This window comes from Leucoraja erinacea, chromosome 34 (assembly GCF_028641065.1).
Source record: "Leucoraja erinacea ecotype New England chromosome 34, Leri_hhj_1, whole genome shotgun sequence".
Taxonomy (NCBI): Eukaryota; Metazoa; Chordata; class Chondrichthyes; order Rajiformes; family Rajidae; genus Leucoraja; species Leucoraja erinaceus.
The window spans coordinates 11,625,317-11,639,613 of record NC_073410.1 but is presented as its reverse complement, the minus strand read 5'-3'; the positions used below and the strand labels follow the sequence as shown (position 1 = coordinate 11,639,613).

The window sequence follows — 14,297 nt, the reverse complement described above, 5'->3', positions numbered from 1 at the left end:
CTCTTGACTCTTGACTTGAAATTGTAATTTGAGCCCTCAATGTTGTATTATGATTATTTGGAAATGAAGGCCTTGACCATCATCCTGAATATCCCTGGATTACTTTTGTATTGTATTGTATTGTATTCAAATTTATTGTCATTGTCTCAATTTGAGACAACGAAATGAATTTCCCTTACAGGCAGTATCATAAAAAAAAAATAATAATAAATAAATAAATAAATAAACAAAAAAAATCACAAAATAAAATAAATAAATGATAAATAAATAATAAAACATATTAAAAATAAAATTGAAATTGAATTTAAAAAAAAAAAAAAAAAAAAAGATTACAGAGCAAACACTGATAGCGGCCTGCGTTGCTACGCATGATCCCTGTCCATAGCAACGCAGGTCAACATCATTATTCGATTATTCCTCAGGACGAGAAGGAAACAGTGAATGTAGACAGTATAGCACAGGAGCAGGCCCTTCGGCCCATAGTATTCGTAATGAAAATGTGCCAAGTTAAACGAATCTGCACGTGGCACATATCCCCTCACTCCCTGCATATTCATGTGCCTATCCAAAGACCTCCTTCATGCCACTATTGTACCTGCCTCCACCATTACCCCCAGCAGCTTAATCCAGTCACCCACCATTCTCGGTATAAAAAACCTCCTTTCGACTTTGTCCCTCTCACCTTAAGGTTATGCCCTCTAGATTGTAACATTACCAACTTGGGGAAAAACGTTCTGACTGTCTACTCTATCTATGCTTCTCATAATTTTCTATCCTCGATGCCCAGACTGATGAAAGTTTTCCTACTGTTTAAGAAGGAACTGCGGATGCTGGAAAATCGAAGGTAGACAAAAATGCTGGAGAAACAGCGGGTGAGGCAGCATCTATGGAGCGAAGGAAATAGGCAACGTTTCAGGTCGAGACCCTTCTTCAGACTGCTTTGATGCCATCTTTGCCACTCCATCTACTTGTGTTGCCACTTTCAGGGATCTGTAGACTTGGACCCCCAATTGGCATTTGGGACGTGGCCTTGAGTTTGAGGCACAACTTACATTGAACGTGATCCGTTGCATTTCCCGCCACTGAAACCGTAGACTGGCGATCCTCGTGCTGTTCTTCACCTCGTAAACGATTATCCCTTTGGCACAGATTCCCAACGCCATGTCCTCCCCGGCAACCTTCTTCTCCCGAGACACTCGGTGGAAGAGCACACCGTACTCTGGGAGCTGCTGGGTGACCTGCAACGTATCGTTTAATGCACCGACAGTTAGCATTTCATTCCAACTTTCCTTCGTTTTCACACCTTACCCTTCCATATCGCAGTGTCTCCCTCACCCCTGACTCTCAGTCTGAAGAAGGGTCTCGACAGGCGTCTTCTCTCCCAGAGATGCTCCACCATTTTGTGTCTATTTCCCTTCACACCCAAAGGACGTCCAACGGAACCTCATTTAATCCCTATTATCCACGTTCAGTCACAGTTATTACCTGGGCGGAGGAGCAGTCCACAAGCAGCAATGATTCACCTGATCATCTAATCCCTGCTGGTGTCCAATCATCTAATCCCTCACTGAATACTCCGGTCCTAATAACACATGGTGGTGGAATATGTATGGGAATTTCAGAGAGCTAATCGCTCTAGAAGGCAGGAAATTACAGCGAGTGGTAACTGCTCACATGTACTCAATACATAGCTTTGTCCATTAGTATTATGCAATCGCAGAACATAGTCTATTGCAGCACAGGAGGAGGCTCTTTCGCCCACAATATTTGAGTCCAATATGATCTCAGGACTAACTGTTCTCTGACTGCTCATAATTCATACCCTGCACTCCCTGAATTTCCATATGGCTCTCTCTGGCCTAAAGTGTCTTAAGTGTCATAGACTCATACAATGTGGAAACAGGCCAGTCGACCCAACTTGGCCACTCCAACCAATATACCCCATCTATCCTAGTCCCACCTGCCTGTATTTGGCCCGTATCTCTCCAACCCTATCCTATCCATAATACCTGTCTAAATCTTTCTTAAACACTCTTAAATGTCACTATCATATCTGCCTCCATTGGTTCAGTTTAGTGTTTCAGTTGAGTTTATTATACACGTGAAGAGCTTTTGTCACATGCTAACCAGTCAGCGGAAAGACATTGTGTGATTACAGTCCCCGGGCAGTGTGTTCCAGGCACTCACCACCCTCTGTGTAAACAACCTTGTCCCTCACATCCCCTTTCAACTTTGCCCCTCTCACCTTAAAGCTGTGCCCTCTAGTGTTTGATATTTCCACCCAGGGAGAAGGGTTCTGACTGTCTCCTCGATCTCTGCCTGCATAATGTGATATACATCTCTCAGGTCTCCCCGCAAACTCCAGCATGCCAGAGAAAACAATGCAAGTCCATCCACCCTGGTTGCTCCAGACTCAGTCAGAATGGGAGTTTAGATTGACACAAGCATGGAGATAGAGATTCAAAAGTTTCCCCCCCCCCCCCCCACCCCCACCCCCACCCCCGCCCCCCCACACACACACCCCAACATAAAATAACAAAGATATCTGAAAAAACGCGGGGATTGCTCTGCCCACTGCTGGCCTATCTAAACAATTTAACTTTGATCTCATTCTGTGCCACCCAGGGAGAAGGGTTCTGCGATCTCTGTATAATGTGATATACTTCTCTGTTGCAAGTCCTCCACCTTGGTTGCAACAGCTCAGTCAGAAGGGGGCCAGGGACCCGGGATAGAGCAGGTGAAGATATCTGATGGGATTGCTCTGCCCACTGCTGGCTTATACAGGGCTAGGATCTCATTCTGTGCCACTGGGTGCAGCGGTAGAGTTGCCACCTTCCAGGGCTTAGAGGGCCAGGGACCCGGGTTCAATCCGGACTACGGGGCAGTCTGCACGCAGTTTGTACGTTCTCCCCATGACCTGCGTTGCTTTTCTCCGAAATCTTCGGTTTCCTCCCACACTTCAAAGTTGGACAGGTTTTTAGGTTAATAGGCTTGGTATAAATGTAAAATTGTCTCTAATGTGTGTAGGACAGTGTTAGCGTGCGGGGATCGCTGGTCGATGCAGATTTGGTGGGCCGAAGGGCCTGTTTCCGCGCTCCATCTATAAACTAAACTAAACTAAACTAAACACTGAAGTGTAATGATTCTCAGATTCTAAATGGCCTTGCAAAACCGCTCAGGACAGTGGGTCAGTCACCCAATCTTTCCTCTCATAATCTTATATACTTCCATACTCCCGCAACCTCCAGCGTTCCAGGGATTGGTTTAGATGGGCTGATTTTCTCCTTAAATAACAAGGAAATATAGGGACTGAGCAGAACATTGAACCAAGGTGGTGGGGCGGAAGATTGCAACCTTCACGTGGTCCACCCTGTTTCAACGAATGCAATCAATCTGGCATGCACAATCAAATAAGATCAAATAGAACAAGTTATCCTCAAACATTAGGCTGTGCAGGCCATACGCAAGAAGGGAGAAGAAGAACCAAGGTGGCAATAATATTTTGCAGTTATATTTGCATTCTACCTTCAAATACTCCATCTCGGCCTCCTCTTCAGACAGGTCAAAGTAGGTGGCGTGAAGTCGTGGCAGTTCCTCTTTCACGCACGTCATAGCCATCTTTTCCAGCACACTCGGAGGAATGTAGTGCTCCACTCGGTAATAGTTCTTGCCATGCACCTTTCAAAGACAAGACAGTACTTTAGGTGTAGGAAGGAAGCCCAGATGCTGGTTTTAAACCAAAGAGAGCCACAAAATACTGGAGTAACTCAAGCAGAGTTCTGGCAGCATCTCTGGAGAAAAGGAATAGGTGACGTTTTGGATCGAGGGTTAGATAGAGCTCTAGGGGCTAGTGGAATCAGGGCATATGGGGAGAAGGCAGGCACGGGTTATTGATTGGGGGCAATGAATGGCGGTGCTGGCTCGAAGGGCTGAATGGCCTCCTCATACACCCATTTTCTATGTTTCAGGCTGTGAGTCAGAGGAAAGGGAAAGGAGACTTCAGGTACTGTTGTTCTTCTCTTGATGTGTGTGCCATTGGCTTTATTTTTAATTCTTCACGTCTCCTCAGGTTCAGGAGGTCACTACAGAACAGTATATATATTGCCCTTTCCTCGGTTCTGAACTGCTTTCTATGTTTCAGACTGAAAGTCAGAGGAAAGGGAAAGGAGACTTTAGGTACTGTTGTTCTTCCCTTGATGTGTGTGCCATTGGCTTTATTTTTAATTCTTCACGTCTCCTCAGGTTCAGGAGGTCACTCTCAGAACCAGTATATATTGCCCTTTCCTCGGTAGCTCTTGAACTGGGAGCTTTGCTCCAATGTTTCAGATCAACCACAGTGGTTAGGGTGGCAGAATTCCTCCACTCAAAGACATTGATTGGATCGAACCACCCTAAGCACAACTCCACCTCAGCAATGAACTCTTATGGACTTTGGATTGTTTTATGATGAGCTGGTTGCCTAGTGTTACTAGTAAGTAAGTAAATTTTATTTATATAGCACGTTCAAATCAACTCGCTTTGAAACCAAAGTGCTTTACATAGAATAAATAATTAAGTTTCCGTACATCCATAGAAAAATTAAAAAAACTGATAATTGATTGCATTATTGTTTATTTTATATTTATTTCTCGTGTTGCTGGATTAACCTGTCAGCAAGTCAGATTGTCATTATTCTGTTACCAGTGCATATGGCAATTAAACGCTTTTGCCTCTCTGGGCTCTTAAAATCAGGAGCTCGCAATATGTTGTGTGCCGGCCAAGGATGAGTAATGGTGTTCTGCCACTTGCCGTGTGCTCACCTCTGGAACATACTCTCCAAACTCTGCTTGCAGTGCCAATGCGCCCAGCAACAGGGCTGTCTCGTCACTGCAGTACAAGTGCTCTTCAAGGATGTCCTTCCTCAGCTGCAGGTAATACTGATGTCTGGTTAGACTGTGCCTAGAAAGCAAATACGCATTCATAACCTTGAGGTATATATACCTGCCCACAGCCGCAAATCACTACAGGGAGCGGCGAAGATGGCACAGCACATCACTGGCAACTGTCTCCCGGCCATTCAGGACATTTTCCACTGGCGGTGTCTGCAGAAGGCACACAGCATCATCAAGGACCACAGCCACCCAGCACCCTGACTGTTCTCCTTGTTACCGTCAGGCAGACAATATAGGTGCATGGCTGCGCGTACCACCAGACTTAAGAACAGTTTTTACTATCAGGCCATCAGGCTTCTGTACTCATAAACACATCATATAAGTTGATTATTTTATTTATTATTGTCTTTTACCTACCAATGTCACTTTTATCTTATCTTATTTTATCTTATTTTAATCCTTGTAATATCATTGCTCAGGTGACCCGTTGTCTTGTCAAACACATTTCATTGTACTGTTGACCCTGTGTTAACCGACATATGACAAATAAAACTGAACTGAGGTACCTCATAACAGTTCAGTGTGCGAATGAGAAAGTCCTGCCATGAACATCAACCTTATCTCACACAGCCGAATGTAGACACAAAAAGCTGGAGTAACTCAGCTGGACAGGCAGCATCCTGGGAGAGAAGGAATCAGGCCGAGACCCTTCTTCAGACAACAGGTCGGGAGTTTCAATCAAAGTCGCAAGAACTGAAATAATAATCCAGCTGGTTTGTAGGTTAGTTACCTTAAATTGGAGAATTCAATGTACATACTGTAGTGTTGGGTTGTAAGCTACCAAGTGGAATATGAGGTGTTGTTTCTCCAGTTTGTGTGTGGCCTCATTGACAATGGGCAAAAAAGTCAGTGTATGAGCAGGAAGGTGATAAAATGGTTAGCAAACGGGCGATCAAGCAGACCATGTTGGACCAGTGCAAGTGTTCGACTAATTAGTTGACAAGTCTATCGCATTTTCCCTTCTCTCCTTGCAAGCTGAAATGCCACTTGTCCCAGACAGGTACAGGTTCTTTCAAAGTATCCTTGCAGCTGGTGGAATCTAATTCCCTGTGCAGAGCCAATCACCCCAGAAGGTGTAATTGGGTTTGCTCATAGAGTTAGTGTTGTGCGTCACACTGAGAGGCTCCAACGTGTTCCACTTCAACTGCAAACTGGCTCTTTAGAGTACAACAACGTTCATTCTGTCCAACACATTCATCTGGTTTGAGTCACCTTTGATTTTTGCCTCAATCGTGTTGCATGCAGGAAAATTGTCTGTGATGATTCACTGGGCATCCTGGCTACTTTCAGCAATTTCTCTACAATGGAGGGATTTGGGTTATGTGCAGGTAATGGTCTTGACATCATGTTCGACACAAATATAGTGGGCAAATGAGCGTGTTCTTCTGCTGTACTGTTCTATGCTCTACAGTGTTTCGGATCGGAACTCTTCTTCAGACTGATGAAGTAGAGGAGGAGAAAGCTGGAAATGAGAGGTGAGTGTGAGACAAAGCCTGGCAAGTGATAGGTGGATACAGGTGAGGACAATATCAGCAGATGGGCGGAGTAAGTGACAATGGCTAGAGGTGAAACGAAGACAAAAGGGTGTCCAAATCACATATCACAAACCAGTAGTTTCACGCTCACTATTACTGTTTTCTTCCAGGTCCATTCAATTATTTAATTTGAAGCTTTCAGGCTTCCATAGTGGGATCAAACCCTTGATAAGTTCATGTTCCTAAGTGATAGGAGCAGAATTAGGCCATTCAGCCCGTCAAGTCTACTTCACCATTCAATCATGGCTGACCTATCTCTCCCTCCCTACCCTATTATCCTGCCTTCTCCCCATAACCCCTGACACCCCTGATCTCAGATCCACAGAGTGTCCCAGATTATAGGCAGGGATTTAAACATCGCTAGATCGATGATCTGGCCCCAGGATTCTCACCAGTTAATGTTACCTTGAGCTTACTCACAACCTCTTGGAATTCAAAGCCTAGTTTTGAAACCCTAGCATCCCATCATGCCTTTTATTACAATCGATTGGGCACAACAAGCTCATCTGTCTACACTTAACAATCAGTAGTCCAAAGCCAGGCAGGATGCTGTGCTGTGCCAGAATTGGAACATTGCCCTCAATTATCTTGCAGCTCAGGCATTAACCTTGTTTGGAAGGCTGAAAAAGATTTCACAGCTCCACGCTTAAAAAGAGCAATGGAATTCTGCAGAAAACCCGACCAAAACTATCTCTCGATCACCACAGCAGTGTAGCTGCTCATTGATTTCACGGCTGTGTGTGGGCTTGTGATGAGCTTTCAAACAAGAGTCGTTTGCATTTTGCTGCCCTGCGCAGAGCTATTAGGGAAAGGATTTATACATCGTGCCAATAATGTCCTTGTGTCAAGCCAGAGAGCTTTAACAGCCAATGCAGTACTTTTGAGGTCCGTGCATTGTTTTCCTGCAGTGGACAACGTGCGGAACATCCATTGACGATAATAATGAGATGATCTGCATTTTATTTGCCATCACGGTTGAGAATGAACAAATACAACTAGGAGATGTAATAAAGGGTGTCAAAAAGTCAGGTATTAAAGTGAATGGGAGGGGGGAAGGAAGGGAGGGAGGAAGGGGGGGAGGGGAATGAGTAAGCTGCTGGGCTGATGAAAAGAGAAGCCAAATGCAGGGACATTAAAATTGTGACTGAATGCTTCGATGGGTAGTGGGTTGCCATAGCGATGCACACAGGAAGTGGAACACAATTAGTCCATTCTCCTGACCAGCCGAGATACTCCTGCTCTTTGTGTTATTTTTTTTAAACCAGCATCTGGTGTCTAGGCCAGTCACCTCCCCCTCCTCCTGAAGTAGGGATCTCCAGAAATCCCAGGAAAAATGGGGAAAGTGTGCAACAAGGAGCTTTACATCCGAGGCAAAGAATAGATGAGAAACAATAACTTAGAGAGATGGGAAAGAGGAACCTGAGGCACAACTTTTACCACACAATGGGTGGAGGGTAAGTGGAACGAGGTCATTAAAGCAAGTACTATAACAACATTTAATAGGCATTTGGACAGAGAGGAAAGATTTAGTGGGATATGGACTGAATGTGGGCAGGTGGGACTAGTGTAGATGGGGCATCTTGGTCGTTGTGGGCAATTTGTGCCGAGGGGCTTGTTTCCCTACTGTCCGACTCTACTATGTTTGGTTATTAGTCAGTTAGCGATACAGAGTGGAAACAGGCCCTTCCGATCACCGAGTCTGTGCCAACCAACAATCACCACACACACTATTAGTTCAAGCCTACACTCTGGAGACAATTTACAGAAGCCAATTAACCTACAAACCTGCATCTCTTTGGAATGTGGAAGGAAACCGGAACACCTGGAGAAAACCCACGTAGTCACACAGGGTGTGTTCAAGAGTCTGATAACAGCGGAGAAGAATCTTTACCTGAACCTGGTGTACATGCTTTCAAATTTCTGTATCTTCATCCCAATGGTAGAGGAGAAGAGAATAGGACCAGTCTTGATTATGTGGGCTGCATTCCCTAGGTAGCTTGGTGTAGATGGAGTCACTGAGGAGGAGGGGAAGGGAGTGTAGAGGAGGGGGGAGGGGGAGGAGGATAGTTGGGGAGGGGTTAGCGGAGGGAAGGAGGGGCTAGATTGCGTGATGGACTGGGCTACATTCACAGTCTGCAATTTCTGGCAGTTTTGTGCAGAGCACTTGCCATACCAAGCTGCGATGCATCCAAATTTGAGGCTTATTATAGTGTTGTGTTGAAATCGCTACGAGTCTTTGGAGACGTGTCAAAATTCCTTCGTCTTCTCAGGAAGTAGAGGCGTTGGTGTGCTTTCTTGGCTGTCTTTGGGGGCAGAATTTGTGGGGGAGTTGATGGGAATGTGGTGACAACAAAATTGTAATAAAGTAGGATTGTTGAATATGGGTGCCGAATTGTTTATATGGAATGGGTGGATCTGTATCTGTATTGTGTCTGTCCATGAAGTTATAATGCCCTTGTAAATTATTCTCACCAAATCCTCCATTAATTCTCCCCGGATTCTGCCACTCAGTGACAAACAGAGAGGAAACTAGAGCATTCGAGGCAAACCAACATGAGTAGAGAGAGGGACGAAAATGACACAAAGTGCTGGAGTAACTCAGCCTGTCAGGCAGTATCTCTGGAGAACGTGGATAGGTGATGTTTTGGGTCACCCAAAACATGAACTGAAGTAGAGTCCTGGCCCGAATTGTCACCTATCCATGATCTCCAGACATTGCCTAACCTGCTGGGTTACTCCAACACCCTATTTTTGGAAGCCAGCATCTGCAGTTCCTTGCTTCTATGTGATTTCAGGCAGAACGTGCAAACTCCACATGGACTGCACCCGAGGCCAGGATTAAACCTGATTCGCTGAGGCTTTGGGGCAGTAGTTCTTCCTCCTGCAGCAGTACAAGACTGTACAGTAGGAGCCACACAGAAACCTTAACTACAACACAATCATGCAAGATCCCCCTAATGTTTGGTGTCCTTGCAATGGACAAGCTTTATGGATCAAGATGTCAAAGAACTATATTGATATCAAATGTGTAGGAAGAAACTGCAGATGCTAGTTTAAACTGAAGATAGACACAAAATGCTGGAGTAATGCAGCGAGACAGGCACCATCTATGGAGAGAAGGAATGGGTCTCGGGTCGAGACCCTTCTCCAGACTGATGTGATGATATCAAATGTTAGTTTCAAGGCCAATGTCTACACAATCAATGAATGACCACGAGGGAGAAATGCTAAGACCCCATGTTGGTGACTGATTTTTTTTTCACTACTCACTGAATTATACTGAAGTGTTCAACAAAGAACTTGATCCTTAGAAATAAAGTGAAGTTGACGATGGCTGTTTTTCTCTTGGGAGGATCCTTCCAGCCATGCGGTGCTGTCTTGTGCAGCTTGGTAAAAGGGTCAAGAAAAAAAAATTCCTTCCCTGTAACACAAACAGGACAAAGTGGTTGTTGATGAACATTAAAACAAAACAAGGCGCCACTTGGCCAAAGTTAGGAAATACAACTGAAGGAGGGTTTTGGCCCGAAACGTTGCCTATTTCCTTCGCTCCATAGATGCTGCTGCACCCGCTGAGTTTCTCCAGCATGTTTGTGTACCTTAGCAAATACAAAACTGATCATTTTCTTCAATGACCTTTGTTGGGTTGTTCATACTCGAAATGTTCATTGTGTTCTAGATTTTTATCACTGTCTTTTAAAACCAGAAGTACGAAGTGTCTGTAAGATGACAAGATTCCATGCTCCAAAGTCTTTTTGTTCCATTGTGCTGCTGTTGTATAGACAAATCCACCATAAACTGTAAACGTATCATAAAAGATCATAGAATTTCATGCATACAAACACTTAAGGTCTTCCTGACTGGATTAAACATTTCAAAATTTTTTTGATTTTCATTCTGTTCATTTCCCATGTATCTGATTACACCATTCAAGACCCTTGAACTATTCATTGGGGACCTTTGAACTAGCTTTAAAGAGACTTTATCCAACTTTTGTGTTATATCTTGCACTAAATGTTGTACTTGTTATCCTTTATCTGTGCTCTGTGGACGGATTGATTGTATTAATGTATCATCTTTCTTTGACTGGATAGCACGCAAACAAAAGCTTTTCACTGCAGGTACACAAAAAAGCTGGAGAAACTCAGCGGGTGCAGCAGCATCTGTGGAGCAAAGGAAATAGGCAACGTTTCGGGCCGAAACCCAATAAGCTTTTAACTGCATCTTGGTACACGTTGCAATAATAACCTCAACTATGAAACCAGGAAATGGTTTTCTGCGTTTCCTTCATGACATTTCCACTAACGTGATCTCAGGTGGTCATTTGCCTGTGGTAATCTTTTCATCTATATTAATAAAACAGCACCTGTCTATGAAGTAACACTTAAAAAAAATGGTTTAAATAGCTGCATTCTAAAACCTTACCCAATGATGTAATGATAATATAATTATCTATATTCTAATGTTATGATTAATTGTAATTTTACAATCAGTGAAGTGCCAGATATATTAGTTGACAAAGAGGCAGGCCATTCGCTCCATCAAGTCTGACTAGCATCATCAGTCCCATTCCTTTGCTTTTTCATCATTGCTATTAAGGCACTGAATGATTTTGTTTCTCCCACCCTCACAGGCAGTACATTTCCTTGTAGTTCTAGTGAGTTCAAGTTGAAAGTTGAACCAAGAAATAATTGAAAACTGTTGCAATTTCAAGCATCGTTTACGTCCGGTTTGCCACAAACATCAATAGAGACCACCGATTTGATTTGTGTGTTTGGTTGGGTTAAAGTTAGTTTAAAAGTTACAGTTACCAGCAGGCTACACCCGTTTTATGTATTCTTCCCAACAATATATGGAAAACACCCACCAATAACCTCCCTAGAAATTAGAGTCATACAGCTTTTGGCCCACTTGGTCCACGGTGACACAAGGGTGTCAGGGGAGAAGGCAGAAGAATGGGTTGAGGGGGTAAGTTAGATCAGCCATGGTTGAATGGTGGAGTACACTTGATGGGCCGAATGGCCTAATTATTTCTTAGGTCCTCTTCAAATCTCTTCATCGTCATTTTAAACCTAAGTTCTTTGATTTTACTGGTACCTTGCAATAACAAACTTTGCCAAATACCAATTAAAAAAAAGAATAATGCCCCTGAACTAAACGGTAAATCAAAGGAAGACATAAGTGACTGGGGTGACACAGTGGTGCAGTGGTAGAGTTGCTGCCTCACATCGGCAGACACCCGAGTTCGATCCTGAATATGGGTACTGTCTGTACGGAGTTTGTACATTCTCCCCTGGGTGCTCCGGTTTCCTCCCACACACCAAAGACGTACAGGTTTGTAGGATAATGGCATTGATAAAAAAAAATTAAATTGTCCCAAGTGGGCAGGATAGTGCTAGTGAAGGACTTGCTTCCCCCCCTGCATCTCTAAACTAAACTAACAAAAAGATTACAGATATTGGAATCAGAAGCAAACATTAAACTGCTGTAGGAACTCAGTGGGTCTTGCAGCATCCATGGAGGCAAAGAGATGGTGATACTTAGGGTCAAGACCCTGTATCAGGATTAAGTCCCAAACATGCTGGAGTAGAGATTACAATATTCAGAGAGGAATACAATGGTTATCCAAATGCCACGTACTGTAGATGGTAGAGTAATGACATTGAGTAACAACTAACTCAACATATTGTGTACATGATCACCTAATGCCAATGGTCCTATAACGACAACTCCAAGTCATACATTCCCCACGTTTGAATATGGTTATTGTACTGGATTAATAACACAGAATTCATCGTCAAATCACAGAGAGTTGTAACACGATTTAGTAATGGATGCAAACATGAACGACTCCACTGAGGCAATCCGATGGCAGATTGGGGCCAGTTCTCCTGGCTTCCGTTCTAATTAACTGCAGAACGGTCCCGACTCAAAACATCACCTGTCCATGTTTCCCAGAGATGCTGTCTGACCTGCTGAGTTACGTCAGCACTTTGTGTCTTCTCCAATTAATTCCTCTTGTTTGTGACACATAAAACTAAAAAAAAGCATTGACTGACTTCACTGGTGTAATCAGATTCACAGGAAATGAACAAAATGAATATTCAAATATTTAAACCAGACAGGAAAGGGCCTGACACACTTGGCTGTCATTTGCGCTCTATGCAGATGGCGTGCAAAGATTTTGTACATCACAAAATCCTGCTACGTCGCATGCGGCCGCGCATCACTGCCTATGTCATCGCGCACCATGCACGCGTAACGCACACCATGCGCGCATCACGTGCGTGTTACGATGCGCGCGTCGCGACGTGTAAATGTTGTCGCGTAACTTACGCGCAAATGACGGCCAAGTGGGACAGGCCCTGAAGACTGTGGAACCGTGAACTGTTCTCACACAGATACATATACACAACACGTGCACACACATGGGATAGCCCCAGCCACAACTGCCTCCTCTGGCAGCTTGTTCCATACACCCACCTGTGTGAAAAAGTTACCTCTCAGATTCCTATTCAATCTTTTCCCCTTCACCTTGAACTTATGTCCTCTGGTCCTCGATTTCCCTACTCTGGGTAAAAGACTCTGTGCATCGACCCGATCTATTCCCCTCATGTTTTTGTATACCTCTATAAGATCTCCCCTCATCCACCTACGATTGTGTTTCTGTATGGTACATCTGATCTGACTGAACAGCGTGCATGGCAAAGCTTTTCACTGTACCTCGGTACACATGACAATAATAAGCCGAAACCTAGATAAACAGTAGTGGATGACTTTCATTGCCATTGGAGCCACGACATCTTTAGTCCAGGTCCAGCCTTTCCTGACTGACCTTGTATTTGTAATTAAAAGAATATAACGAGAGGAAGTTTTCTATTGTGCCATCTGGCCAGGACGGTCCTCCATCTGTGCTATCACTCTCCCCAGATGTCCCCTGCCACCCATGAAATTTAATTTTCCTGCTGGAATCTTGCCAAGTGCAGAAAAAGACTGCCAAGCCGGGAATGTTGTTAGGAAGTGCTACAAAAAGCTTGGTTGAGAAATAGCTCTGTCAAGGCATTTTAACTTTTAATTTGAACACAGGCAACATCTGTTCACCAGGAAGAGTAAAGATGTACATTTAATTCATCCCTGCGTTATTAGCTTGAGGTTGGGGTGTGTGTGCTGGGTCTACTATAGACTTGTCCCATCGACTGCTGTCTGACAATAAGTGTTGGATACTAAACCTTAATTTTTTACAAATTGGCCCACATTTGATTATACAGTAAAATTCCACAGTTACAGCCACTCACAGAACATATGTTTTCGACTCGCTGTAAATTGAAGAAATAATTAAAAAGTTCAACTGCCTTTGAATGGCGGGAATGCGACGTCAAAAACTAACATTTCATGCGATTAACCGGGTATATATTTTAACATATAAATCACGTCAGGGGTTATGGGGAGAAGGGAGGAGAATGGGGTTAGGAGGGAGAGACGGATCAGCCAATTTTGAATGGCAACGTAGACTTGATGGGCCGAATGGCCTAATTCTACTCCTATCACTTATGAATTTGTGAACTTATGAAAGCAGAGCTCATAATGTTGAGGCCTATGACTAATATTAACCTCTGTTAGTTTGAGATCTCACTGCCCCGTGGACAAACAAATACTCAATGTACACTCATTCCACAAATGCATTGTGACATTTTAAAGGAAAAACAATGTTGAATTGTAAGATCGTACAGCTAGCCATCCTGTCTATGCTGAGTTTGCCTTGGTTCACAAATCTTCGCATCGTTAGTTTCACACGAAAAATCGCCACTTGATTGCGTAATTGTTAAGCAATTTT

General features: G+C 43.8%; 1 protein-coding gene across 1 annotated transcript in view; it reads right to left on the bottom strand.

Moving 5' to 3' along the window:
• The window catches only part of LOC129712842 (tyrosine-protein phosphatase non-receptor type 13-like), a 212,237-nt gene that overhangs the window by 125,330 nt on the left and 72,610 nt on the right, over nt 1-14,297 (bottom strand). The window contains exons 12-15 of the mRNA XM_055661561.1: nt 9,737-9,887; nt 4,800-4,938; nt 3,526-3,678; nt 1,053-1,238 (exon numbers count right to left, since the gene is read on the bottom strand). Of these exons, the coding sequence (XP_055517536.1) occupies nt 1,053-1,238; nt 3,526-3,678; nt 4,800-4,938; nt 9,737-9,887 (629 nt within the window). The remainder of the gene's footprint in view (nt 1-1,052; nt 1,239-3,525; nt 3,679-4,799; nt 4,939-9,736; nt 9,888-14,297) is intronic.